Source organism: Malaclemys terrapin, chromosome 3 (assembly GCF_027887155.1).
Source record: "Malaclemys terrapin pileata isolate rMalTer1 chromosome 3, rMalTer1.hap1, whole genome shotgun sequence".
NCBI classification, from domain to species: Eukaryota; Metazoa; Chordata; order Testudines; family Emydidae; genus Malaclemys; species Malaclemys terrapin.
This window is the reverse complement of record NC_071507.1, coordinates 110,099,197-110,124,647: the sequence shown is the minus strand read 5'-3', so window position 1 is coordinate 110,124,647 and position 25,451 is coordinate 110,099,197. Positions and strand designations below refer to the sequence as shown.

At 41.4% G+C, this 25,451-nt stretch overlaps 1 protein-coding gene across 5 annotated transcripts in view; it reads left to right on the top strand.

Moving 5' to 3' along the window:
- AKAP7 (A-kinase anchoring protein 7) overlaps positions 1 to 25,451 on the top strand; it is a 165,676-nt gene that overhangs the window by 22,019 nt on the left and 118,206 nt on the right. For all 5 annotated transcript variants that reach the window (XM_054022686.1, XM_054022689.1, XM_054022687.1 and 2 more), the window contains exons 4-5: positions 1,522 to 1,658; positions 10,417 to 10,577. In XM_054022686.1, the coding sequence (XP_053878661.1) occupies positions 1,522 to 1,658; positions 10,417 to 10,577 (298 nt within the window). The remainder of the gene's footprint in view (positions 1 to 1,521; positions 1,659 to 10,416; positions 10,578 to 25,451) is intronic.

Below are 25,451 nucleotides of genomic sequence, written 5' to 3'. Positions count from 1 at the left end.
GCATTTATAAGGTTTTTAATATAAAGTGAGAGGCAAAGATTTGCATGTAAAGGGGTTTTCCTTTTTTAATCCAAAAGCAGACTCTTCTGTAATGAAAATTTGGCATGTGTGTGTGTACACACACACACACATATATATCCATTTTACACAACTTTAATTTATAGATTTCAAAGTCATTTTGAGGTCTTTTAAATTGGTTCTTTTAGGTGATTTGCACAAGGGCTCGCTTGGCTGTAGTGTTCGATAGATGGTAATCTGTTTATAATTCACTTAGTTTAGTTCAAGAAATTACTCATTTTACCAAATACTCAAGATTATAGTAAATCAGCTATGTTTGATTTGATTTTCACTAATATTATATTTAGGCTTTGTAGCAATTTTTCTAATAACCATGATGATTATTGTACTTTCATGTGCAGTAAAGACTGTTGGACAAAATTTATCATGCAAGCATTTCTTTATGTGTAGTTGCTGATAGAAGGAAAACATTAAGTTAATTTTTTTAACAAGCAGATTGACAGTATTTTAATAACAGTAAGTATCAGTATTCTGTTTAAAGAAACTCCTAAAATATATTTGAAGAATGAGTACGATCTAACTTTCTCCTCAAATAGAAAAATCAGGAGTTGTAACTCAAATGGCCCAGCACATTATTTACTGAATACTCATCTGTGTGCTACATACAAGATCTTGGAAAAGCTGGCTGTAGTCCCTCATCCCCTACTGCATCATGAGGTTTATCATAGGCTGGTGGAGGAAGTTCTTGCAGAAGCCTCTAATTTAGTATGTTGACAGCACAACACTGGGGAAGAGTGAAGCACCTTAAACCAATGGTTCTCAACCAGGGGTACGTGTACCTTTGGGGGTATGTAGAAGTCTTCCAGGGGGGGTACATCAACTCATCTAGATATTTGCCTAGTTTTACAACAGGCTACATAAAAAGCACTAGCAAAGTTAGCACAAACTAAAATTTCATATAGACAATGACTTGTTTATACTGCTGTATATACTATACACTGAAATGTAAGTACAATATTTATATTCCAATTGGTTTATTTTATAATTATATGGTAAAAATAAGAAAGTAATTGTTCAGTAATAGTGTGCTGTGAGTGACACTTGTATTTTTATATCTTATTTTGTAATCAAGTAGTTTTTAAGTGAGATGAAACTTGGGGGTACGTAAGACAAATCAGACTCCTGAAAGGGGTACAGTAGTCTGGAAAGGTTGAGAGCAACTGCCTTAAACTGTTCCAGGAATTAGCATGTTTCTGCTGAGGACAAGCTACTACTGAGCTACTCTGGGATGTGCAGCCATACAATAATAACTCCCTTACTTACTACCCACTTTGAGTTTACTCAGGCAGATTAACAAAACTCTATCAAGAAGATGATGAAACTTGTGTCTGCTTGCAGAGTTTTTATGCAAACATCTGATTTTGTTTTCTTTCTTGCTTGTATTGTGGGATAGAAAAACTATAATGTCTAGTTTTGTTTTTGTGTATTTCTTGTCTCTCTTAGATTACAAGAGGTATTCAGGCTGTCCAAGATATAGTTGTACAAAAGGATCACAGACTTTCCCAAGCAATGATTCGTTATGGCTCCTTACATGTCACGCTGTTAGTGATGCATTTATCCAATGAAGAAGAAGTTGGCACGTAAGTGTTTTGCTGTTAAATTATGTGCATTAAAAATCTATTTCTTTGGTTGTAGGGAAGTTCAGGGAAGAAGACCTCATTTTAACATGTATAAAGGGTAACAATTCTAAATTTCCTGAGACTGATCATATACCTGCACTTGGGAATGTTCAGAATAATATACTTTGGTGTATGCTTAACCCTTTAATTCTGAGTTGAAACTAAAGTGTGCAGTGGGCCCTGTGGGAGATGAAAGGGTTTCAGTTCTCTCACCACCTTACAATCCTTTATTTAGGCAGAGTTATCCATCCATGTCCAGTTCTGCAGCTCCTCGTTAGGCCTGGTTTTTCATCTCTCTTTCTGCTGTGAGTTAGCACAGGTAGTAGCTCCCCTCTGCTGGCTGACAGCTGCTTTTTGTTTTTCCTCTAGGTCAACCAACTTATGTAGCTAGTTGACTTTAGCTTCCCCGGCGCAGCCGGAGCCAGGGAGGGGAAGCGCCTGGCCGGGGGCACAGGGTCTGGAGGTCTGAGGGCTGCCCGGCAAACCGTGAAGCCGCCAGGGGGAATCCGCCTGCAGCTCCCCCCAGACACCTCAGCTCTGTGCAGCTGAAGAGCGGAGCTGCCCGAGCGCTACCGGCTTCACGGTTTGCCGGGCAGCCCCCAGACCTCTAGAGACCCTGCGCCCCAGGCCGGGCGCTTCCCCTCCCGGGCTCCGGCTGCGCTGGCTGGGGGCGCAGGGTCTGGAGGCTGCCCGGCAAACCGTGAAGCTGGTAGCGCTCGGGCAGCTGTTTCGCGTGGCTGGGAGGGAGGAGGGGGAATGCAGGGCGCTCAGAGGAGGGGGCAGAGTTGGGGCGGGGACTTTGGGGAAGGAGCAGGGAAGGGGTGGAGTTGGGGTGGGTAAGGGGCGGGCCCCATGGAGTGTCCTCTTTTTTTAATGTTTAAATATGGTAACTCTACTTCCATGACCTCCGTGACATCAACATAGCCTTATGTAAAAGACCCTGCTCCCCTGATGGGAGAGATACAGAGGTAGCCAGCAGGAAAGAACAGCAGGGAGAACAGGCCAGTCTAGACCTGTTGGGCACCCTCTTATCCCCCCAAATCCTCTGTCCCCTGAAATACAAGAGCAGGAGCACGAGCTTCCTCCTGCCCTGGGCAATGGCTCAAGGAGGCCATTGCTGCTTTAGGGCAGCTGCTGTTGTGTAGTGGAAGCATGCTCTCAATGACTCTAGGTGATTTCACATCCTGCTGAAGTCAGCAGAATTGTTAATTGAGCTAAACTGGGAAAGTTCAAGAAGTGGGGGCAATATGGGGTTAACTGCTAATTAGAGATTGATCCTGGAAGAGAGATGCAGAGAAAAAGGAGATAACTGGCATTAAAATAAAACAAAAGCTGAAAGTAATACAATATAATAGGAGGCATTTAAAGCAAAATAAAAATTTCTGTGAGATGGCTGGGTGAAAGAAGGGCATGTTGGTTCAACAATAGCGGAACATATTGGTTGAGGTGTCTGTGCAGAGGAAAAAAAAATATGGTTCTAGGATGGGAATATGGCTTGAGGAAACCACAGTTAAAAAATGTAACTGAAGTACCTTTGACTGTTACATGTTAACTGTCTCTTTCAGTTTACTTTGTCTAATTGCACTGTAGTCTCTTTGGACAAGGAATGTATGTTTTTTACATAGATATATAGGTCTTACACAATGGGAGCTTGATCGTGAGTCGGTGATGTGGGCATTTAATAATAATAATGCTCTAGATTGCTTACAGTAGAGAATGAAGGTTTTTAGTTCTTTCCTGCATGTGTTCAAATCCATTCTTTCAAAAGATTAAAGAGTGAAAAGTTTAACTGTGCTTTTTTTGCTTTTATATACTTCACTAATTTCGTGTACAGAACGCCACTAGATTTACAGAAGGAGACAAAGTGTTAAATAACTTTTAACAAGTTTGGTTTCAACAAGGTACATCTTGGCCCTAAGTTGCTCTCACATCTCAATGTTACAGCAAACAATTGGTAACTTAAAAATAAAATCATAGAATAGAGAAAAGAAAAACAAACAGATATACCCCATATCTGACCCCCTCAGCACGCATATATGAACAGTTGAAAAGATTCTAATTTGCTTTGCTTATATTAACTTTGTTTTTGTCAGAGACTTTTAAATTAACAATTTAGAAAAGAGCTGAGATCCATACTTAATTGTCATAATGTTTAGATTACATAATTCAGAAAAAACATGGACAGCTCCTAAAATTCATTTTACATATTCCTAGAGGGATGTTTTGTTCTTGTCATTATTTCCTCACCCAGCTCTGAAATCTAGAGATCATTGTAAATCTCCTGTCTCATTATCTCTGAATGTTAATTGAACTGAGTTTAAAAATAGATAACAGTACCATGTAACAGTAATCTTTTGTTTCAGTCAGAATAAGTCATATTTAAATGTTACTTGAAACACTTTATAAATGGAAAAATAGGAATATAGGAGTCAAATCTTGCTTGTTCATTTATATTAATATTGAATTTTCTAGGAATATTTGCTTGGGTATAGTGACCAGGGTTTGTCCCATCCACTCTACACTTAGAGAGCAATTCGGAGAGCTATAAAAATGTTAAGGTAGGATACAGAAAAATGTTAAATTGGCTAGAAAACTGATTGGCTAGAAAACCAATTTATTAAATCCACCTACAGACAAACCAGAGGTGTAAGTAAGCCCTGGAACGGTGTACCAGCAAGAAGCAGCAGCAGCGAGTTATATGGGCTCCTGGCTCCAGCAATATTGAGGGTCGGGGGCCCGGCTCCACGAATATTCGGGGCTGGGTCTCTCCCGTGGCCCCACCTCCTGCCCCCCGCGCCTCCCCTGAGTGCCCCCCGGCACCCCTTTGCTGCCCCTGTGCACCTCCCTGGGTCCTGGAGCAGAGCCTGTCTCTCCCTGTCCCCTGCAGCTCCAGGCTGCCTGCCTGCATTAACTGCCACTGCAGGGTCCTAGTGCCCCCCTACACTACGGCCAGGACAGGCTGCCCTTCCCCCTCAGACCCTTTCATTTTCTGGTGGGACCCTCCACCAGTACAGCCACCCCTCCTGCCCGCAGTCACCGCTCTTGCCCCACACTGGGCAAGGGGCAGCCCCATCCCCCACCCCCAGTGAGGCTACAGTGAGGGGCAGCAGCAGGGGAGGAGGCACACATGTGATGGCAGCCCCCCCGGCATGGCACCCACCACAGGGGAGGTGAGGGAGATTCCTGGACCTGAGAGTGGCTCTAGGAGCACGTGCAGTGACAGTGGTGGGGGTGAGTGTGCTGCCGGGGGGGAGAAGGGGTCCCTACCCTAGAGCTCGCTGCTGCTGGTGGGGAGAGGGCTGGGGGGAGTCCTCCTTTCTGGCTCCAGTCCCAGGGCAGCCTGCCTGCACTCCAAACTCATCCCCAGCCCTGCCCCACCCCAGAGCCCACACCCCCAGCCTCTCCAACATCCCAAACCCCTCATCTCTAGCCCCAGCCAGAGCCCTCATTCCCATGCACCCTAACCCTCTGCCTCAGCCCTGAGTCCCCTCCTACACCCCAAACCCCTCATCTCCAGCCACACTCCACAGCCCTCACCCCTGCACTCTCTCCTCCGCACCCGCTCTTATCCCCAAACTCCCTCCCAGAACCTGCATCCCCTCCATCTGCACCCCCTCCCATCCCCAAACTCCCTCCCAGGGCCACCCTGCACCCCTTCTGCACCCAGTCCCCTGCCCCAGCCCAGGGCCTACACTCCAGACCTCCTCCCCCACCCAAACTCCCTCCCAGAGCCTTGGGCTGGTGGGGGGTGGATTTTTTTTGGGGGGGGGGACAGAGTTTGGGCAGGGGCAGGTTCTGGGCACCATCAACATTTCTACAAACCTGCCACCCCTGCCAGCAAGAGCTGGTGCTCCATACTGGGGTGGACCGGCTTCCTCAGGCAGCAATTTAAAGGGCTGGAGCCCAGGGCCCTTTAAATTGCTGCCAGAGCCCCGCTGCCAGAGCCCTGGGGTAGTGGCGGCGGGGCTTGGGTGGTGATTTAAAGGGCCCAGGGCTCCTGCCACCGCTACCGCTCCAGGCCCTTTAAATCGCTGCTGGAGCCCCACTGCCGCTAGCCCAGGGCTCCAGGGACAATTTAAAGGGCCTGGGAGATAAAGGCAGTGGGATCCCCGGGCCCTTTAAATAGCCCCCAGAGCCTGCTGGAGCCCTGGGATAGCGGCGGCAGGGCTCTGGTGGCTATTGAAAGGGTTCGGGGCTCCCGCTGCCTCTACCACCCCGGGCCCTTTAAATAGCTGCCGGAGCCCTGCCGCCGCTACCCCAGGGCTCCAGCAGCAGGGCTCCAGAGACGATTTAAAGGGCCCTGGAGCGGAGCGGCAGGCGGAGCCCCGGCCCCTGCTGCTGGAGCCCCGGGGCTCTGTCGGCAATTTAAAGGGCCCGGGGCTCTGCTGCGGTAGCAGCAGCTAGAGCCCTGAGCCCTTTAAATCACCCCCTTTAAATGGCCCCCGAATCCCAGGGCTCCTAGCCACCTCTGCAGCTGGGAGCTCAGGGGGTGATTTAAAGGACTCGGGGCTCCCAGCTGCTGCTACCACAGCCCTAGCCCCGGTCCCTTTAAATCCTGATTTAAAGGGCCTGAGGATTTAAAGGCCCTGCCTCTTCTGATGGAGGCCACGCCTCTTCCTGTTGAGGCCCTGCCCCTCCTCAGGACTCTGGAGTACCGGCAAGTCCTTTAAGTTACTTTCACCCCTGAGACAAACACACGCATTATAAAATCACATACAACTAATTCTTCAATGAGACAAAGCCAAACTGAAAAGACTCTGCTCTAATCCAAAACTGATCCTTCACAGCCTATCCATCAGGCAAAACCTGAGTCAATAGATGGGCTTGTGAGATATATTCAGTTAATGGGGGACCCAGTACCACTGTTAAAGGCCCTCTTTTGAAAATTGTGTATTACCAGTTCCCAGATGCAAAAATCTAGAGACTGTCAGCTTGATGTCCCAGTTGATGTCAACTGTTTGCATAAGGCACAAAAAAAAAAAAAGAGATCATGTCTAAGGTAACCAGGACCTGAAACAAATTAGCAGCCACTAGCAGCCTGTGGAACAGTAGGCTAATATGCTTCATTTGTAATATCCTGCAAAGAAAGGCAGCTGAATCTGCACTTGCTGAAATTTGTGAGACATCTTCATGTATAGTTCCATGTAGAGCACATTGCAGTAATCCAGCCTGGTGGTAGAAAAGGCCTGAGTGACTAGGGAGGTGTACATGCATAAGGAACAGTCAGACCCCTTTGTCAAGCACAGATGAGTAAAAGTACGATTGTCCACTGATCCTATCTGGGCATCCAGAAACTTACAGGTTTTATTCATATGGTGAAGGTTGCAAACTTCATTTTAAAAATTGGCAAGGATACCCTAATGAAAAGAACATATCACATCTGCTGTTACCTCTAGATGTGTTCCTAATTCAGCCAACATCACTTTTTACCTTAACTAGGTTTCAGTCAACCATCTAATTCTCACCCAAGCCCCCAGTACCATAGAGACATTGGAAAAGTAGAGGGGAGTGCTGTTCAGATATGATTATAAGAATGTACACACACCCGTGTAGGTAAGTGTATGTGTGGGCATAATGAATGAAATAACCTACTAGACCTGATAAGATACGAAAGTTCTCAGTTGCCATGGTGATAGCTTGCTTATAAAAAGAATCATAGGGCTGGAAGGGATCTTGAGATGTCATCTAGTCCAGTCCCTGCACTCACGGCATGACTAAGTATTATCTAGACCAAATACTAAAGATAGATCAAAATAAACAATGTAGATTCTATCAGTGCCTCTAAGGGTACACTGCAGACTCCTTACATCAGCGTATAGAGTACATACACTGCATGCCTTCCTAGCATGTGTATAAATAGCAGCGTAGACAGTGAGGGACTGCGTAGGTGAGTAAAGACATGCTTGAATCCTTAAGGTATATATAAGCCCCCTATGTGGCTCCTTATACATCCAAGCAATACCTCCCCTTTCTACACAGATACTTTTTAGCAGTGTTGTGACCTGCTGCTGGAGTCTCTCTCTACTGCTGGGAGTTGCTGAAGCCTTTCCGCTCCACAGGGAAACACTCCAGCAGGAGGGAAAGATATTGGCAGGGCAGAGGGGAAAGGATCTGTCAGCTCGCAGCTGCTGGAGCCTTTCCCTGACACAGGGAGTTGCCAGAGGCTCTCTCTACCACAGTGAAAGACTCCAGCTGGGGGAAAAGCTCTGACGGGGTAGACAGTGTGGAGCTGCTACAACTTTTTCTTGCTGCCTGCCCAGTTCCAGGGCCTTTCACTGATGTGTGTAGCTACACACTGATTCATGGACACAGCCTGCTTTTTACTGCGGTGTGTAGCTACATGTGCCCTACGCAGTGCCACAGTGGTGTGCAGTATAGACATAGCCTAAGCATGTATCTATTTTACAGGTAATTACTGCCACCTAGTGACTATAAAGTCAACATCCCATCAGTGAAGTAAAAGGTTAATATTTCATTGACAATAGCTAAGGAAAAAAATCATTGCAGTAGGTGGGGAATACCACATACAATACAACTTCCATCACTGAGTTGCATGTCTTATTGCCTTTATGGCACTAAAAATGTACTCATTGATCTCTCTACTTCCTTGAATCTGAAGGTCATTTCAAGATAAGTACAACCATTTCACATATACAAAAATATCTATTGAAAATGGTTATTAAAATGCTAACAGATCTTGTTTCTCAACTAAAGCATACATTTATTCTTATACCTGCATGTCACTTATCTCCTATTATCAACAAGATAAAGTAAGGAAAGTAATAGTGCTTCCTATCCCAAAGAATCCCAAAGTGCCTTGTAAATAGATTACAATGATATACAAACTGTTACAAAGGATCCTTTCAAGCATCCTTTCACTGGAATGAAACACAGCATCTGTTTAACAGAACACAGTAACGTTATGCAATAGTTTAGGATAGGAGGTGAAGTAAAATGCCATATTTAATTGAAATTTCAGGACAAATTAGGGAAGCAGAATGTTAAGTAGTAACGTTGGAATTTGGCCAGTACACTGAAGATTTCTGGAAAGTTTGAGCAAAATAGTTCTTGAAAGAGTGAACAAAAATATTCTTCCCCCTGAGCAGCAATTTGGCAGGGGACCCCAATCTTTTGTGTGGGGTACCTAAAAAATGACTGTGCTTTGAAATTTCAGACTTAAATGAGCAGTGCATATTTAAAAAATATTAATTTTAAAAGAACAAACTTATGTTTGAAAATGCAGAGTTGCATATATACAGTAAGCAATTCTTATTAGATGTGATGCACAGGAGTTAAAAAAACATAATCTAGTCTGTTTTAAAAAACGAGTTAAATAGTATTTTGTGGTATTACACCTGTCATTATGTCCCCCAATTTTTGTGGTTTTACATTTTTTAATTAAAAAAAAATTCTCTGTTGCTCTGTGAAAGAGACATAAAAATGGAAAAACTGACAAATTAGTCACAAAGGGAAACAATGAAAATGACAATACACAAAGTAAGCAAACTGAAAAAGAGAATTTTTTCCCTTTGATTGTTGGAACTGTCCTGTTGACTGTTAGTAAATGACACAAGCTCAGTTAATTCAAAGCAAGGAGCAGAGCTGTAGAGCTAGAACAGAGACAGAAGTTGTTCAGTGTTCATGAGACTTCCTTAAAGATGTGCCCAATGCTTGGATTTTGTCACAGGAATTAATGTTGGCTGAGTACTGAACATGTGCATTTGAAAATTTTAAATTCTGTAGGCGCACATTTATGCTCAAATCCTGGTCCCTTAGAGTCAGAGGGAGATTTGCCATTGACTTAAATGAGATCAGGATATTGCCTTTAAAGAGCAATGCAGTATGCATCTTTACACAACTAGTTATATATTGAGTTTCAGAAACTGGTTATGAGACTCACATAGTCTCACCAGCTCTCTAATATCTTTATTGTTCCCTCAATATGCATTTGAAGAATGTTTTTGATTGTGTGTGGCAATCAAAGACCTCATTGCGCCTACGATGCTTCCCCAACATCAGATCTCTGTTTAACAATCTGGGACTGCACTGCACTGATGCCAGGCTAGCCCAAGGTGTGGCCATGGTCAGTCATATTTACAGCACCATCACCTGGGACCAGATCCTCAGGTGTAATCTGACATAGCTCTCTCTGGCAACCCCCACACTCTGTGCTATGCTGGGTTCTTAGCTTCCTCTTCCAGACAGTCTCAGGAAGGCCTCTGTTCTACTTCCTAGATACAGAGCCGTTTTTAACAACTGTGATTCCTTCTCCCTGGTTCCCAACCCTGGACTAATTAGCTGAGTCTCTTCTGGGCAGAAGGTTACACCTCTAACACCCTTGTTTCTGGAGAGTGTATGGTTAAGTGTAACCATGTGTTCCTGGAAAATAAATATTTTCTCAACAGCATCTACATTCTGATAGGGAGTTTTGGCAGGGAAGGTGTATGAACAATAAGGAGTGGATACATTGGTAACCACTCACAAAACAAAATACTCTACTCGAGGCTTTAATAAACGTTTGCTCTGTGACCTTGGGCAAGTCTGTCTCAGTTTCATTTTCTATAAAATGGGGCAAATAATACTTATAGCACTGTTATAGGTATAAAGTAACACAAAGGTGTTGTGAAGCTTAATTAATAAAATTTTGAGGTCCCTGAATGGAAGACATACAAAAAATTAAATTATTACTATATCAAAGAGATTTTTCTTCCCTTCACAGAGCAGTTGGTGCTCTTTTAGAAAGCAAAGATGCAGTAGAAGAACTCCTACAAGGAAAACATTTGGATTTATCATTTCAAGGAATTGATGATTTTAGAAATGAAGTTGTATTTGTGAAGTTTGCAGAGAGTCATCATACAGCCGCGCTTACGGAGATATCAGGTAAAACTTATTAATATCATTACAAAGTACTCAGAATGCTCTTCTAAGATCTTGCTAATATAGGACTATGTTATCCACTAAATGGGCAATAATTACAATTGGAGCTTACACATTCTTCTGTTGGGAGGGCTGGCATTTCAGACCACAAAATTCATGGATTTCTTGAGCTCCAGGGAGGCCCTCTGCCTCTGCAGTGGCTCGTGGCCCATCTTTGCACTGTCCATCCCAAAATCCATGTTTACTATCTCCCCTAGAACCACCCTCCTAAAGGAAGTTATCTACATCATGGAGGAGAAAGATAGGTAAGTTAATTGAGTCAGGATTAAATTTCCTTACAAGTTTCATGGGTTGGGTGTGTTGAGACAGTGCATCTCCATGGCTTCCCCCTTGATTCACCTCATTCCCCATGCTCATACCTGAAACTTCATGGAATATCCTGAGAAGGCTGAAAAGGCAATAATATTCCCTTTCTCACCCTGGGTCAGAGAACCATACGATTAGAAGGGATCACAAGGGTCATCTAGTCTAACCCTCTTCCCAGATCCAGGATTTATTGTGTCTAAACCATTCAAGACAGATGGCTATCCAGCCTCCTTTTGAAAACTTCCAGTGAAGGACCACTCTAGGCAGTCTGTTCCATTGTGATTCTGTTACTAGGGTTAGGAAGTTTTTCCTGAGATTTAATCTAAATCTGCTGTGCTATAGTTTGAGCCCATTGCCTCTTGTCCGGCTCTCTGTGGCAAGAGAGAACTTTTCTTCGTTATTTTTATGACAGCCTTTCAAATATTTGAAGACCGCTATCATGTCCCCTCTTAATCACGTCTTTTCCAAACTAAACATACCCAGTTCCTTCAGCCTTTGCTCATACGGCTTGCATTCCTTCCCTTTGATCACCTTTGTCACTCAGCTCTGGATCCTTTCCAGTTTCTCTACATCCTTTCTATACATCGGTGACCAAAATTGGACACCGTATTCCAGCTGAACCTAACCAGCACCAAGTAGAGCAGTACTATCACCTCCTGTGATTTGCATGCTATGCCTGTTAATGCAATCTAAAATTTCGTTTGCTTTTTTTTGTAACAGCATCACATTGTTGACTCATGTTGAGATTGTGATCCAGCACAACTCCCAGATCCTTCTCAGCAGTGCTGCTGCCAAGCCAGTTTCCCTTCTGTATTTGTGCATTTGTTTTCTATTATCTATGGCGCCTTATATTTGTCTTCGCTGAATTTCATTTTGTTGTCTATAGCCCAGTTCTCCATTTCATCAAATACTTATACCCTACCCTTGCTGTAATTGAGGGTATATCATCCATAATTAAACCCACTGGATTAGAAACAAACAACAAAAATGAATAGAAGGTCAAATGCAGACCCTCTTCCCATGGGCGTGAAAGTTCCCCAGCCAATGGGACATAGGCAGATCAGGAGAAGGGTGTGACCTGAGAATCTGACTCACGAAGTGGGCATGGGGTGTGTGTAAAAGTCCCTGTCACTGTATTGGTCTCCCGGGGCACCCCCTGAACTCACACAGCTTTTGGTCTTTGTTTCCAGGCAGCCAACACCACACCTCCATGCAAGGTTCTGCTCTCCTCCTAGGTCTGACACCAGCTGAGCTGGGCTTTTCCCTTTTACATCTTCCCTTCAGGCCTGACACGCCTTGCAGGGGTGGTAGGGTTGCTTGAGCCCAGTATAGTCCGTTAACCTCATCACATATACCCTGTCACAGTCCCACGTAGTTTCTTCAGTCTTTGGGCTGAAGGTAGCCTCTATGGAGGAGCTTTGGAGCCATGCTGCAGATTGTAGAGTGAGGATTCTTCCCCCCGCACCCTTCCATGTATCTGCTCAGCACCTAGTCTGGCTTCTCAGACTGAGTGCTGTGCTCAGAATTTGAATTTAAATAAAAACAGACATGGCAAACATAAATGTTGATTGTGTTCCTACTACCAAGTGTTCTAGGCACATACCTTTTATATTTAAAAATAATGAATTTTAATAATTACTTGGAAGAAGTGTCAGGTATAGGTGTCAGCATTATTTTATGTTAGCAGCAGCATGATATTCTGGTTTTCATGGCAGTTGTGGGTTCATCATGAAATCCAAAAGATTGGAGTGTAGGTATCACTACTATTTTTCTTTTTCTAAATCTAACTCCAACGTATTTTAGAACAGAAAGGCCTGAAAGAAATAAAAAAAAATTAAGCTTATTTTGTGGCTCATTCTTTTTTTTAGCCTATCTATAATGTATCTTAAGATCATTTAGCAGACCATGTTAGTAACTTCTTATGTCTGATTATGGAAAAAGCCCTACTGAAACTGTAACTATGCATTCTCTTTTCAAATTATTTAATTTAGATATTCATACACATTTTTAAATGCTTATTGAAAGCTCTAAATATCTATAAAAATATATATAAATACAAAAATAAACACAGCATTTACTCCAAAACAAAAAGAAATAAAACCATTCTGGCCACAAATCCCCATAATTGGTAACCACATCCTTGAAGTGTAGTGATACAATGCAATAACTGTAAAATTGCTATTACTGTATTTTAGTATTCATGATCCCATAAGAACATAAGAATGGCCATACTGGGTCAGACCAAAGGTCCATCTAGCCCAGTATCCTGTCTACCGACAGTGGCCAATGCCAGGTGCCCCAGAGGGAGTGAATCTAACAGGTAATGATCAAGTGATCTCTCTCCTGCCATCCATCTCCACACTCTGACAAACAGAGGCTAGGGACACCATTCCTTACCCATCCTGGCTAATAGCCATTAATGGACTTAACCTCCATGAATTTATCTAGTTCTCTTTTAAACCCTGTTATAGTCCTAGCCTTCACAACCTCCTCAGGCAAGGAGTTCCACAAGTTGAGTGTGCGCGGTGTGAAGAGGAACTTCCTTTTATTTGTTTTAAACCTGCTGCCCATTAATTTCATTTCATGGCCCCTAGTTCTTATATTATGGGAACAAATAAATAACTTTTCCTTATTTACTTTCTCCACATCACTCATGATTTTATATACCTCTATCATATCCCCCTTAGTCTCCCCTTTTCCAAGCTGAAAAGTCCTAGCCTCTTTAATCTCTCCTCATATGGGACCCGTTCCAAACCCCTAATCATTTTAGATTTCAGAGTAGCAGCCGTGTTAGTCTGTATCCGCAAAAAGAAGAACAGGAGTCCACTTCTTCGGATGCATCCGAAGAAGTGGGCTGTAGTCCACGAAAGCTTATGCTCTAATAAATTTGTTAGTCTCTAAGGTGCCTCAAGTACTCCTGTTCTTCTTTTTGCTAATCATTTTAGTTGCCCTTCTCTGAACCCAAGTTAGAGTAAACTGATTTTGAAAGACACAATAGATTTTTTTGAAAAATTTCCTCATGATTTCACTGCAGAGTTAAGGTTGTTTGGGCACCTTAACTTGTATTTCCATATACTGTACTTTTTAACATCTAACCTTAATTTTTTGTATTTTCTGGGTTTGCAGTGCTTGTTTTGGGGAGAATTACAGCAATGTATTATACCCTAAATTGCTGATATGTACTGTCAACCTTTGAGGGGTCAGGAGAAGAGAGTGGGGATTTGGGGGGAGGAGAAGGAAGCAGAAATGTCCATAGGGCTCGGTAGAGTGTGGTGGGGAAAGGACTGTTTTGGGGGAAAGGAACCACATTAGAGAGAATGGCACTACATGAAGAAGAGATCTGTGCTGCAAGGACTTCCCTTGTATTGCAACTTCAGTGCATATTGTAGCAAAGGCAGCAGTACCATGGGGAGCCTTTCAAGTACTGGATGCCCAAGCGCACATGTGACCATGCAACCTGCAGCAGTAACAGATGGGGCCAAGTGATCTGCTACTGAGAACTTTTGACATGTGAGTCCAGTTTCTCTCATGTCACTGGCTCATTTCAACTAACAGAATTGTTGCATACAGATTAGCTGTAGAGGAAGGGCTGAGTTTTCTCTAATGTCAAAATGGCTTCCCTTGAGAGTGACCTCAGTTGTCAACCTAGCCCTATTTGTATAATCCTAACAATTAAATAAAGCAAATATAGCAATTGTTAATTGTTAGTGTCATTATAACCTGATTTTTTCAAAAGTAGTTTGTGCATGAGATTTAATTCATCTTAACTATATGAACATTTTGAAGAGTCTTTTATTCTGATATTGAGCTCATTTGGGGGAAAAAAGTTTGACACAAAGTGCTAACTTTCTTAAAGGACACATTCTCAAATGAATTTTAGTTCAAACAAATGAAAGTTTTTACTTGTAAAATCTCAGAAAATTCACTCTGGACTCTGTAATTGTGGGGAGGACACGTATTCTTAATAAATCACGGAGAGGTTGAATCCATGCTTTAAGTGCAAAACTCAACTCTGTTTTAACTATGGACCCATAACCACAACCCACTTCTTCGTAACAGCTATTGGCTTTGGCACATTAGATCAAACCTGTCATAAAATATAGTTCTTGAAGCTCAGTTAGTATGAGTATATATCAAAAATAAGTGTAATATTAACTGAGTTCTGCTCTCCAGAAAAGCAGCAGATGGTGCCTGGGTCAAAACAAAACAGAGAAGACACATCATTGCATCCCTCTAAAATCTGGGCTTAAAGTACATTGTTCATAAGTATTTAATAAAAATATCTCAGAGCACAAGAAATGTCTCTAGTTTGTCATTGTCCTTTTAAGCTATGCCAGCAATTTCAACTATTCCTTGGAAAGGTTCCCTTAAAGAGATTTTCAGTACTGATGAATGATCCTTTGTGCTCTGAAGAATATGAGGTCACGACATTTTTGAATATGGGCATAACCCATATAGGACATTTTTCACAGTAGCAGAGACCACAGCCATCATATTGTCTCTGGTACATCCTAATAGCATATGTTAATCAAGGCTTGTTCAATTTTTCTATGCTTTCTCCAGTATCTCATGCATCAGTTCAGTGTCCCAAGCTCCTTTTGATTTTAGAGTTTATTAGTCTGTACCTTATAAAAGATGAAATGACAGACAAGCAGAGGCAGGGAACTCATTCAGCATTCTACAATAAAGTACACTGCGGCTGGGTACAGTTTTATTATTTGAAGCAGCTCCTGAATTAGAGGTATTTCTAAAATCCAGCCTGCTGGAAATGGAAGAGTTCTTTCAAATCCAAAGTGATTTCAGTGGTTTCTAGCACTATTATTTCAAGTACTTTATCGCCTTTTAGTCCTATGGTAAGTCTGCTTTCCCACGGTCATGTCCCAAAATCTCATTGGACATTTATAAGGTGATTATATATTATACAGAGACAATTTTAGAAAGCTATGGTAAGATCATTCGTAACCTGATTGCCCTTTTCCAGGTCTCCCATGTAAGAGAATGAATGGTGGCGGTTTGTGACCTAACTATTTGGGGTTGTTTATTTTTTGTCCAGACCTGTGTGTTTTGTTTTAATTATAATATAATATATACTATTAAAATATAATAGTACTGTTTGCTTTATCCAAGCCTGGATGGACACAGTACGTTTGAGCAAGAGTAAATACTGAGTTGTTGTACTTGGTTAGTGAGATGTAATGAAATGTTGGAGGGTGAAATATTTCAGCTTTGGTCTTCTCTCTAACCAGAGAAATCAGATATGCTACAGACCAGAATAAGTCTGAGTTTGAAAACTTCAGAGTAAATGATTCAGATCTTCAAAATAATCCCTGGCTAAAGTAGATTGGACATTGAAAGCCACCATCTATAAAACTGTAAGAAAGTGAGAGCACTTGTGAGTAATTTTCTAAATGATTTCAGATTAGTTGTCCAGATTCTGAGACTGGCATAAGATATGATCAGACTTTGACCCTTCGTCTTCAGTAAGACATTCATTCACAGTAAACAAACTCATAGTCAGATCAATGTATCATTAAAACCTCTACATCAAGGTGTGAGGGGAAAGGGGATAACAAAGCTGGGTATTCTTGGGCAAGTCACCACTCTGTGCCTCAGTTTCCCCATCTGTAAAACAGGGATAATGATGGAGACCTCCTTTGTAAAGTGCCTTGAGATCTATACAAGAGAACTGAGGAGATCACTCTTCATCTTTTCAATGGCTGCAATTGCAGCCTGCTTAGGTCATTCCTTAGATTTGGGCCTATATTTCAATCTCCAGACTTCTGCAGTAATATTTGCATTAATCTGGAATTAATTTTGAAACAATTTGGGGAGCTGAAGAAAATGGCAGAAAACTGAAATTGTCTGACTTGTGACTTTGATTCTGAAATCTTTAACTGTCAGGCATCTGACATTTAGAACTTAGTTGCTGCAGATTCCTGGAATCAAAGTATAGTAACTCTTAAATTCCCAGAGAGTAGTTATCAGTGGTTCACGGTCAAGTTGTAAGGGCATATCAAGTGGGGTCCCACAGGGATCAGTTCTGGGTCTAGTTCTCTTCACTATCTTCATCAATGATTTAGATAATGGCATAGAGAGTACATTTAGAAAGTTTGTGGAAGATACCAAGTTGGGAGGGGTTGCAAGTGCTTTGGAAGATAGGATTAAAATTCAAAATGATCTGGACAAACTGGAGAAATGGTCTGAAATAAACAGAATGAAATTCAATAAGAATCAATACAAAGTACTCCACTTAAGAAGGAACAGTCAGTTGCACACTTATAAAATTGGAAATGACTGCTAGGAAGGAGTACTGCAGAAAAGGATCTGGGGGTCATAGTGGATCACAAGCTAAATATGAGTCAACAGTGTAACGCTGTTGCAAAAAAAGCAAACATCATTCTGGGATGTATTGTAAGTAAGACAAGAAGTAATTCTTCCACTCTACTCCGTGCTGATTAGGCCTCAACTGGAGTATTGTGTCTAGTTCTGGGCGGCACATTTCAAGAAAGATGTGGACAAATTGGAGAAAGTCCAGAGAACAACAACAACAAAAATGATTAAAGATCTAGAAAACATGATCTATGAGGGAAGATTGAAAAAATTAGGTTTGTTTAGTTTGGAGAAGAAAAGATTGAGAGGGGACATGATAGTTTTCAAGTATATAAAAGTTGTTACAAGGAGGAGGGAGAAAATTTGTTCTTCTTAACCTCTGAGGATAGCACAAAAAGAAATGGGCTGAAATTGCAGCAATGGAGGTTTAAGTTGTACATTAGGTAAAACTTCCTAACTGTCAGGGTGGTTAAGCACTGGACTAAATTGCCTGTGGCAGTTGTGGAATCTCCATTATTGGAGATTTTTAAGAGCAGGTTAGACAAACACCTGTCAGGGATAGTCTAGATAATACTTAGTCCTCCCACGAGTGCACAGGACTGGACTAGCTGACGTCCTGAGGTCCCTTCCAGTCCTATGATTCTATTTGCCACAGTAGTTATGCCATTATTTTTTTATCACAAGTATACCATATTCTGTGAAAACAAACTCAATTTTCTGTATAAGAATAATGCTAAATCCCACTTTTTGTTTGGTCAAGAAGTTGTGGGAATGGATCTTTAGTATATTGTCAGTTATTTATGTGTATCAAAAATTAGGTTTCTTACTTTTTAAATAAGTATCTGTTTCCTTGACATCTCAAAATGCAATCTTTTGAATGTTGGCATGGGTGAGAAAAAATTAGGCAGATTTTTGTATGTGTCCCATAAGCTCAAAGTGTCAAAACTTTATAAATAACAGGACAGAACAGAGACAAAAATCCAATTTTTTTAATATACTGAAGTCCTTCAAGCAACACAATTTAGAATATCAGCTAAGAGTAAAATAATTCAACAGGAAAACACACCATTTTAGTTTTAGTGTTTTGCTGAGAAAACAAAAAGTACTTCTTTAAATGTAAAGAGATGGCAATTAAAAAAACCCCAACAGAACCCATTCAAGATAAAGGTGTATTTCTAACCTTAATGAAGTCACCTCTTTTTTATTTCTGTTCCAGTGTTACACAGCATTAATGTACAGTTCTTATTCAGGCAAATCTGAAGTCACTGGGGATTAGGACTGAGGTCCCAATTTGGGAACTAGCTCCATACATTCACAGGGAGCCGATTGCAGGATTGGGGCCTAATTCCACTGGATTTAATTGGAAAATGGGGAATTTTGTTTGGACACACACAATACAAATATTTTTAAAAAAGAAGATGTCCCTTTTACCTGTACCAGACCTGTACAAGACTAGTCTTACATATACAGAAAACGCAAGGTCAGTTGTGATGTTTGTATGTGTAAGCAAGAGAATATTGAGCAGGAATAGGGAGGTGTTGTTACTACTATGTACAGTATTAGTGAGAACATTCCTAGAATATTGTGGCCAGTTTCTGTATCCACAATTTAAAAGCATGTTGACAAATTGGAAAGGTTTCAGAAAAGAGTTAAGAATGATTTGAGGTTTGGTAAACCTACCTTCCAGGCAGAGATTAAAGAAACTCAATCTATTTAGTTTAACAAAGAGAAAGTTAAGAGGTGACTTGATCACATACTGTAAGTACCTACGTGGGGAGAGTATTTATATTGCTTCAGTCTTCATGGCTGAGGATATTAGGGAGATTCCCAAACCTGAACCGTCCTTTGTAGGTGACAAATCTGAAGAATTATCACAGATTGAAATGTCATTAGAGGTGGTTTTGGAATTAATTGATAAACTTAACAGTAACAAGTCACCGGAACCAGATGGCATTCACCCAAGAGTTCTGAAAGAACTCAAATGTGAAATTGCGGAACTATTAACCATGGTTTGTAACCTGTCCTTTAAATCGGCTTCTGTACCCAGTGACTGGAAGATAGCTAATGTAACGCCAATATTTAAAAAGGGCTGTAGAGGTGATCCTGGCAATTACAGACCGGTAAGTCTAACGTCAGTACTGGGCAAATTAGTTGAAACAATAGTAAAGAATAAAATTGTCAGACACATAGAAGATCAGAAATTGTTGGGCAAAAGTCAACATAGGTTCTGTAAAAGGAAATCATGTCTTATTAATCTATTAGAGTTCTTTGAAGTGGTCAACAAACATGTGGACAAGGGGGATCCAGTGGACATAGTGTACTTAGATTTCCAGAAAGCCTTTGACAAGGTACCTCACTAAAGGCTCTTATGTAAATTAAGTTGTCCTGGGATAAGAGGGAAGATCCTTTCATGGATTGAGAACTGATTAAAAGACAGGGAACAAAGGGTAGGAATAAATGGTAAATTTTCAGAATGGAGAGGGGTAACTAGTGGTGTTCCCCAAGGGTCAGTCCTATTCAACGTATTCATAAATGATCTGGAGAAAGGGGTGAACAGTGAAGTGGCAAAGTTTGCAGACAATACTAAACTGCTCAAGATAGTTAAGACCAAAGCAGACTGTGAAGAACTTCAAAAAGATCTCTCAAAACTAAGTGATTGGGCAACAAAATGGCAAATGAAATTTAATGTGGATAAATGTAAAGTAATGCACATTGGAAAAAATAACCCCAGCTATACATACAATATGGTGGGGGCTAATTTAGCTACAACAAATCAGGAAAGAGATCTTGGAATCATCATGGCTAGTTCTCTGAAGATGTCCACGCAGTGTGCAGCGGCAGTCAAAAAAGCAAACAGGATGTTAGGAATCATTCAAAAAGGGATAGAGAATAAGATGGAGAATATCTTATTGTCCCTATATAAATCCATGGTACGCCCACATCTTGAATACTGCGTACAGATGTGGTCTCCTCATCTCAAAAAAGATATACTGGCATTAGAAAAGCTTCAGAGAAGGGCTACTAAAATGATTAGGGATTTGGAACGGGTTCCATATGAGGAGAGATTAAAGAGGCTTGAACTTTTCAGCTTGGAAAAGAGGAGACTCAGGGAGGGTATGATAGAGATATATAAAATCATGAGTGGTGTGGAGGAAGTGAATAAGGAAAAGTTATTCCCATAATTATACTTGTTCCCATAATATAAGAACTAGGGGCCACCAAATGAAATTAATGGGCAGCAGGTTTATAACAAATAAAAGGAAGTTCTTCTTCACACAGTGCACAGTCAACCTGTGGAACTCCTTGCCTGAGGAGGTTGTGAAGGCTAGGACTATAATAGGGTTTAAAAGAGAACTAGATAAATTCATGGCAGTTAAGTCCATTAATGGCTATTAGCCAGGATGGGTAAGGAATGGTGTCCCTAGCCTCTGTTTGTCAGAGGGTGAAGATGGATGGCAAGAGAGAGATCACTTAAACATTGCCTATTAGGTTCACTCTCTCTGCGGCACCTGGCATTGGCCACTGTCGGTAGACAGGATACTGGGCTACATGGACCTTTGGTCTGACGCAGTATGGCCATTCTTATGTTCTTATTTCTGACAGTACTGGGATTTTTAATCTAGTAGACAAGGCATAAAACTGTCCAATGCCTGGAAGCAGAAGCTAGACCAATTCAGATTAGAAATAAGATGCAATTTTTTTTTACAATAAGGATAATTAACAATTGGAATAACTTGCCTAGAGGTGTGGTGGATTCTCCATCACTTGAAATCTTTAAATCAAGAATTGATATCTTAAAGAAAAACTGTTGCTCAATCATAAATTACAGGCATCACTTGGTGAAATTCTACTGCCTATGTTATGTAGTAGGAAGGACTAGAGAACACAATTGTCACTTCTGCCATTAAAATCTAAGAATCTGTTTCAAATAACAGTGCCTTGTTTTTATCCCTTTCCCATACAAGGAATAAGGAGATGAGAATAATGTGAAAACAAACATACATTGCTAGATTGCATTACATTGCTTTTTTCTATTTTCAGAAATCAGTAACTTCCAGGAGTGTTGAAAAGGAGAATATATTTGAGAGGTAGCAGAAAAATCCAAAAACTCTCTTTAATTTACATATTTTCTTCCCAAGTCATGACCTCTGCTTCTGTAAGTGAAAGAGATATGGATCTAGGATGAGGACATGGAAGAAGGGGAATACTCTCCCCAACCTTTGTAGTAGCCTCTACATTGATGCTCTGGGGAGATCCTGTTCCATGGATGGGGGAGTAGGGGGAGCAGGTTTAGAGGGAAGCGGGGTTTGAGGATGGCTGTTGTCTTCAACATTATCCTCTTGGAAACTCATGAGGAACCCATGAACAAGACAGAATGATATGATGTAAACTGAGAATGAGAAGTCAGTGTCTTTTCTTTTGTGTGATTTTTTTCTGAGTCTGAGATAATCTGGACAGCTTCAGCAAGCATTTCACCACTGATCCCAAGTGTGAGTTACACAATGCAGTAGTAAACAGCATCTCCACTCAGTGGGGAACCCCAACTTGGGAGGGCAAATGGGAAGTGCAACATATACTGCTCCAGGGAATTTCAAGGTCAGTACTTCTGGGGTGATGCTCTCCTCTCTTGGACAGATCACTTCAGTTATGCCTTCCATCCCATCCTACAACTACCACCTCGGGTTCTACAGAAGATTCAATGAAACAGCGCACAAGTTATCCTGATTGCCCCCAGATGGCCCAGAGAGTTCTTGTTTCCAGGCCTCCTACAAATATCATCCTGTCCTATCAGCATTTGCACCTTCCTAGATCTCTTGATCCAGAAAAATGGCAGGGTCAAGCATCCCAAACTCAATGCTCTTCATTTCTTGGTGTTTGGATGGGCATCGAGCTAGAATGTTCTTGCTCTGAAGCTGTGCAAATCATTCTTAATAGCAGAAAAGACTCCACCAGAAAATGTTACCTAGCCAAGTAGAAATATTTCTCTGTTTGGGCCCAGCAAAGCTATATATCTCCAGAGACAGTGGATATTCCTGCTATTTTGGATTTGTCTTTTTACCCTCAAGATGACAGGCCTTTCCCTGAGAGCACTATGTGTTCACCTTGTGGCAAGTAGCATGTCACTTGCCAATGGACAGTTACTTGATCTTTACCTACCCGGTAACAGCCAGGTTTTTGAAGGGCCTGATCAGAACCTTTCTGTCGGCAAAGAAAGCAACCGCTCATTGAGATTTTAATTTAGTGCTTATGACTTTCACCAAGCCACACTTTGAACAGTTAGATACATGTCCAATGAAGGTTGCCTTCCTCATTGTCATCACCTTGGGCAGAAGGGTTAGAGAACTTGGGACCTCTTGGTTGAAGGGTGAGGCCACAATATTCCATAAGGATAAAGTCTTGCTATGACTATGCCCGAAATTCACTCCTAAGACAGTGTCAGAATTTCAAATAAACCAATCAATTCAGTTACCTGTGTTTTTCCTGAACCCCTGTGTCTCTAGCAAGGACAGGAGACTTCATTCCCTTGATATGAGACAAGCACTGGCATTCTAACTAGAGAAAGCGAAACAGATAAGGAAGTACCTTGACTGTTCGTTGCCGACCGAGTATGAGAACAAGCTGTATTTTCTCAGAGGATCTCTCAGTGGAGCTCTAGCTGTATCTTACTTTGTTATCAATTGACACAGCTCCCTCCCCCACCTGGTGTATGGGCTCACTCTACAAGGGCACAAGCAGTCTTGGTAGCATCATATCAATAGATACCCCCGTGTGATATTTGCAGGGAGATTCATCCACACATTCACGAGATATTACGCCTTGGTCCAGGACTCCACCGCTGATGCATCATTTGGGACAGTGGCTCTACAAGCAGCTATATCATCTGCATCCTTGCACCCTCCTCCTCTCTGAGTACTGCTTCTCAGTCATTCACAGTGGAATATACATAGGGACTAGCACTAGAAGAAAGGGAAGTTACTTACTTTGTAACTGGAGGTTTTTGAGATGTGTGATCCGCTATCTGTATTCCACTACCCTCCCTCCTTCCCCACTGCTTTGGATCTTGACTAGATTTGCAATAGAGAAGGAATTGGAGAGGCATTTGGTATGCCCTGGCCCTTATACCCTTGATGTGGCGCATAAAGAGAGCAGCGTCACAGGAACATACAAACAGACACCACTTGCAAGAATTTTCTGGTCTCAGGTGCATGTGCATCCACAGTAGAATACAAATAGGGACCGCACACATTGAAGAAGTTACAAGAAAGTAAATAAGTTACAAGAAGGTAAGTAACTTCCCTTTTTCTTTGTAGGTGGAAGCTTTCTATTTTACTAAGTCCTCCAATGCATCCTCTTACTTTCCTACACCATAGGATGTCAGTACACAGAGCCCATAGTGTTGGATTTCTCCTTACCTTTCCCATTAACTTCAATTACATGGTACCTTTATCAGATCCCATTAGTAGTAAGTACTGTTGGGGTCTCTCTTCTTTGTCCCACACCTGGTAGCAATGCACTTTCCTTTTTTCTCTCCATTAGAGCACACAAGCCCAGAAAGCTTATCTCCATTTCTTCAGATCCCTACTTTTGAAATTTCAGAATCAGAGTTCCAGATAACAAAATAGCACAGTGTCATAATGTAACTGTGCTGTATGTTGCATATTTTAGAGATTTGGAAATACTTAGAGTATAGTCATTTTGGAGTTGATTTTGAGCATGTTTTATTTGTCCAAGTTTGAATTAGGCTTGTGATCAGAATTTTTGCGCTTTTAGTTTAATGTTAAGAGTTCTGTTCATCCAAAGCTCAGAACTCTGAGCTAGATACAGAATGTGAAATCCTGGCCCATTGAAGTCAATGGCCAAATTCCCATTCGGTTTCAATGGGGCCAGGATTTCATGGTGGGACTCTGTGGGCTTTCTTGAATTGATATGCCTCCATTAATTAGTATTTTCTTTGCCATTTATCTGTAATAAATTTGTGCTTACAGTTCTCATGGATCTTGAAAACATAACTCCTTCCTTTCACCATGACTTTTATCTCAAATACGGTTAACGTTGATAACCAATTGATTGAATGTACATACGATGACAGAACAGTGATGTCCACAAATGTGGTTGTTGATATACCTCTATCTATAGCCTGACTCTGGAAGCATTTTCTTTTGAAGGGGGCCTGATGTAGAACTTACATATGCAAATTGCCTGTTGACAGATGTTCGCTGCCAGTAGCGTGAGACAAGAGTATAGGCTTTCCCCTGACTGCACACTTGTAGTGAATGTATGAAATTAGTATTGGTTTCTATCATCTTGATGTCTCTGTTGCTGAATATATTCCCTCATATCACTGTTGCTCTGGGTAATACATGTAACATGATAGAGAGATCAAGTGATTTCAGTGTTGTTTTTTAGGTTCTTGTTGCTGCTTATAACAGCAGTTATTTTTGGCAGCCAGAAATGCCTATAAACCCCCTCTATTGTTTTATGCTTTCTGTAATTAAGATTTATTTTGGCACACAATTGTGATTGTACATAACCTAGCACATTGTAGGTACTGCCAGAAACCATAAATCTATCAAATGTAAAGAAACCTATGAGAACAAATGTGCCATTAAGTGAATTTCCTACGGTACATTTAGTACACTAACACTAAGCAGGTTGCATGTCTAAACTTACACCTTGTGCTTGTGCTCTATTGGCAATAGCCCAAACACATGATTGTAAATGTAGACTAGCAAAAGAAAATAGTGTAAGCTATTGTAGATCAGGGCTTTTTTATTTGTGTGTCTTGATTTGTGCCACGTACATTATCAACACGTAGCATAATAATCCTGTGTACATCAAATATATTTATTGAGGGCAGAATTCCTGACCAGGATTGTTGGAATATTGTAGCTGTTTGTTTTCAGGGTTACTTAGTTAAGATTATGGGGATATGATTTTACATGATTTCTGCTACATTGTAAGGTGAGTTTCTGATGTTGTCAATTTATCATTAGTGTACCATGGTGACAAGTTATAGGAAATTATTAAACTCAAATTTGTCACCAGACAGACCCCATTCAATCCTATGAATGTAGTGGAAATATTTTATATTGTATCAACAACATTTGAATTTGCTACAGCATTATAACAGTAAACATAGGTCTGGCAGCAAGGTTCTAAATCCAAGTGACCTAGAGGCAA